General features: G+C 43.7%; 1 protein-coding gene across 1 annotated transcript in view; it reads left to right on the forward strand.

The window, feature by feature from the left end:
• Positions 1–2,500, forward strand: part of LOC109874715 (laminin subunit alpha-3-like) — a 110,258-nt gene that overhangs the window by 88,677 nt on the left and 19,081 nt on the right. Inside the window, 4 exon segments of the mRNA XM_031809694.1 lie at positions 503–621; positions 770–951; positions 1,116–1,169; positions 1,278–1,429. Coding sequence (XP_031665554.1) covers positions 503–621; positions 770–951; positions 1,116–1,169; positions 1,278–1,429 — 507 coding nt within the window.

Raw genomic sequence — 2,500 nt, forward strand, 5'->3', positions numbered from 1 at the left:
TAAGGAACCCAGAGCACTACGGACAGACAGACGCACATGGCTGAGCACGCTTTCTCTCTGCAGTGAATGTCCATCAAAATCACTTTAGTGAATGGATTAGAACAGAAATGTTTGGAATCCCCCTATCATCATCCTCCTCTCTCATAAAAACAACCACGCTCCTTTGTGGTAAAAATAGGATTTATGGAATGTACAGTTAGATCTACCCTGTGGTGGGGTATGGCAGTGTGGTTATGTCCACAAAAGGACAAAGAGTGTTTAGACTCACTATGATCTTTATTATGGTATTTTCATTAAATTAGTGAGGCTATAGATTATCTTTGTTACTTGGTTATTTAATAAGAGAGCACATAACTACCTTGTGCTCCTCACTGTCTAAACAGATACGAACATGTACACTATTATGGATCACAGCTCTATTACTTTAAGACACTACTATTTAGATACTCTTATTGGCATGCTCAAGTGCTCTAACCATGTTTTTAACTATTCCTGTGGACAGAACTGCCAATACAACACGGCTGGAGACCGATGTGAGCGCTGCAAAGAGGGTTACTATGGAGATGCTGCCCAGAGGTCATGCCGGGTGTGCCCGTGCCCCTTCAGTGTGCCAGCTAACAGGTCAGTGTCGCCAAAGAACCAATCAGTGGCAAGGTCAACCATAGTAGATGCTTCTTTGGTGGAATCAAGCCTGTGTACTGTATCATGACTTACTGTTGTTGGCCCAGTATTCAAGTGTTTAAATGTACTCTTCATCATTCCACTATAGTTTTGCAGTGGGTTGCAGAGAGGCTGCTGGAGGGTTCCAGTGTGTTTGTAAACAAGGCTACGCAGGAGACAGGTGTGAACGATGTGCCCCTGGTTACTATGGTGATCCATTGACAGCTGGAGGAAGCTGCAGGCCTTGTGACTGTAACGGCAATGGAAACAGCTGTGACTCCAGGACTGGGGGTGAGTGGTGATGTGACTGAGACATGATGACACATTCAGAAAACCCGGACCATTGAGTGTATTGGTATAGCTTTATTCTCAGTTCATTTTTATTATTATTTATTCAATGGCATTGTAGTTACTTTTAAAAAATTCATGAATGCATAATTCTGCTCTTTCTACAGTGTGCAAGAACACTTTGGAGCCAGGGGACACTAACACTGATGAGCAGTGCCACGGTTAGTGTCTGTTGTGAATGTCTGATGGGTTCAAAGAGAGGACAGGACATGGGGGCACCTACCTCGTCATGATCAACTACTGATTACACTTGTCTATGTGGTTCTCAGAGTGTGATGACTGCGCCAAGACCTTAATAAACGACCTGCAGCATCTGGATGAGGAGCTGGCGAGAATTAAGACTCAGCTGGACAGCGCCAGTATCTCCGCCTCCTCTCGGGACAGACTCGGGAAGCTGGAAAATGCCATCACAGAGACCAAGGTACTAATGCGTTAATGGCCTATATGTACTGTTACTGTAATGAAGTGTACCACCATGCCCTCTGGCTACACAGGCCACAGAGAGGGAGGGAGAGGACTTTACATACACACACAGTGTACACTTACTTCTCAATGCACGCACACATGCACTTGTGTGTGCTAACACACATTTCAACACACCCACATGTTTGTTTTACTATCCTTGTGATTGATTCCCATTCAAAATCCTATATCCCCTAACCCGTAACCTAACCTTAACCCTCCTTCTAACCCTAATTGTAAACCTAACCCTAAACCTAACCCCTACGCATAACATCTGTCCTTGTGGGGGACCGGCAAGGTAACCCTACTTGTCCCAATTTTCCTTGTTTGACTATCCTTATGAGGACTTCTTTAAAACCAGAAACACACACACAAACATATTATCAAATTACATTTTATTGGTTGCGTTTCAGATTTCAGTATCCTCCTGATCAGCGAATTGTTTAAAATTATTTATATTTTTTATTTCCCCTTTAGTTAACCAGGCAGGCCAGTTGAGAACACCTTTATTTAACCAGGTAGGCCAGTTGAGAACACCTTTATTTAACCAGGTAGGCCAGTTGAGAACACCTTTATTTAACCAGGCAGGCCAGTTGAGAACACCTTTATTTAACCAGGTAGGCCAGTTGAGAACACCTTTATTTAACCAGGTAGGCCAGTTGAGAACACCTTTAGTTAACCAGGTAGGCCAGTTGAGAACACCTTTATTTAACCAGGCAGGCCAGTTGAGAACACCTTTATTTAACCAGGTAGGCCAGTTGAGAACACCTTTAGTTAACCAGGCAGGCCAGTTGAGAACACCTTTATTTAACCAGGCAGGCCAGTTGAGAACACCTTTATTTAACCAGGTAGGCCAGTTGAGAACACCTTTATTTAACCAGGTAGGCCAGTTGAGAACACCTTTAGTTAACCAGGTAGGCCAGTTGAGAACACCTTTAGTTAACCAGGTAGGCTAGTTGAGAACACCTTTAGTTAACCAGGTAGGCCAGTTGAGAACACCTTTAGTTAACCAGGTAGGCCAGTTGAGAAC

This window comes from Oncorhynchus kisutch, linkage group LG30 (genome assembly GCF_002021735.2).
Source record: "Oncorhynchus kisutch isolate 150728-3 linkage group LG30, Okis_V2, whole genome shotgun sequence".
Classification (NCBI taxonomy): domain Eukaryota; kingdom Metazoa; phylum Chordata; class Actinopteri; order Salmoniformes; family Salmonidae; genus Oncorhynchus; species Oncorhynchus kisutch.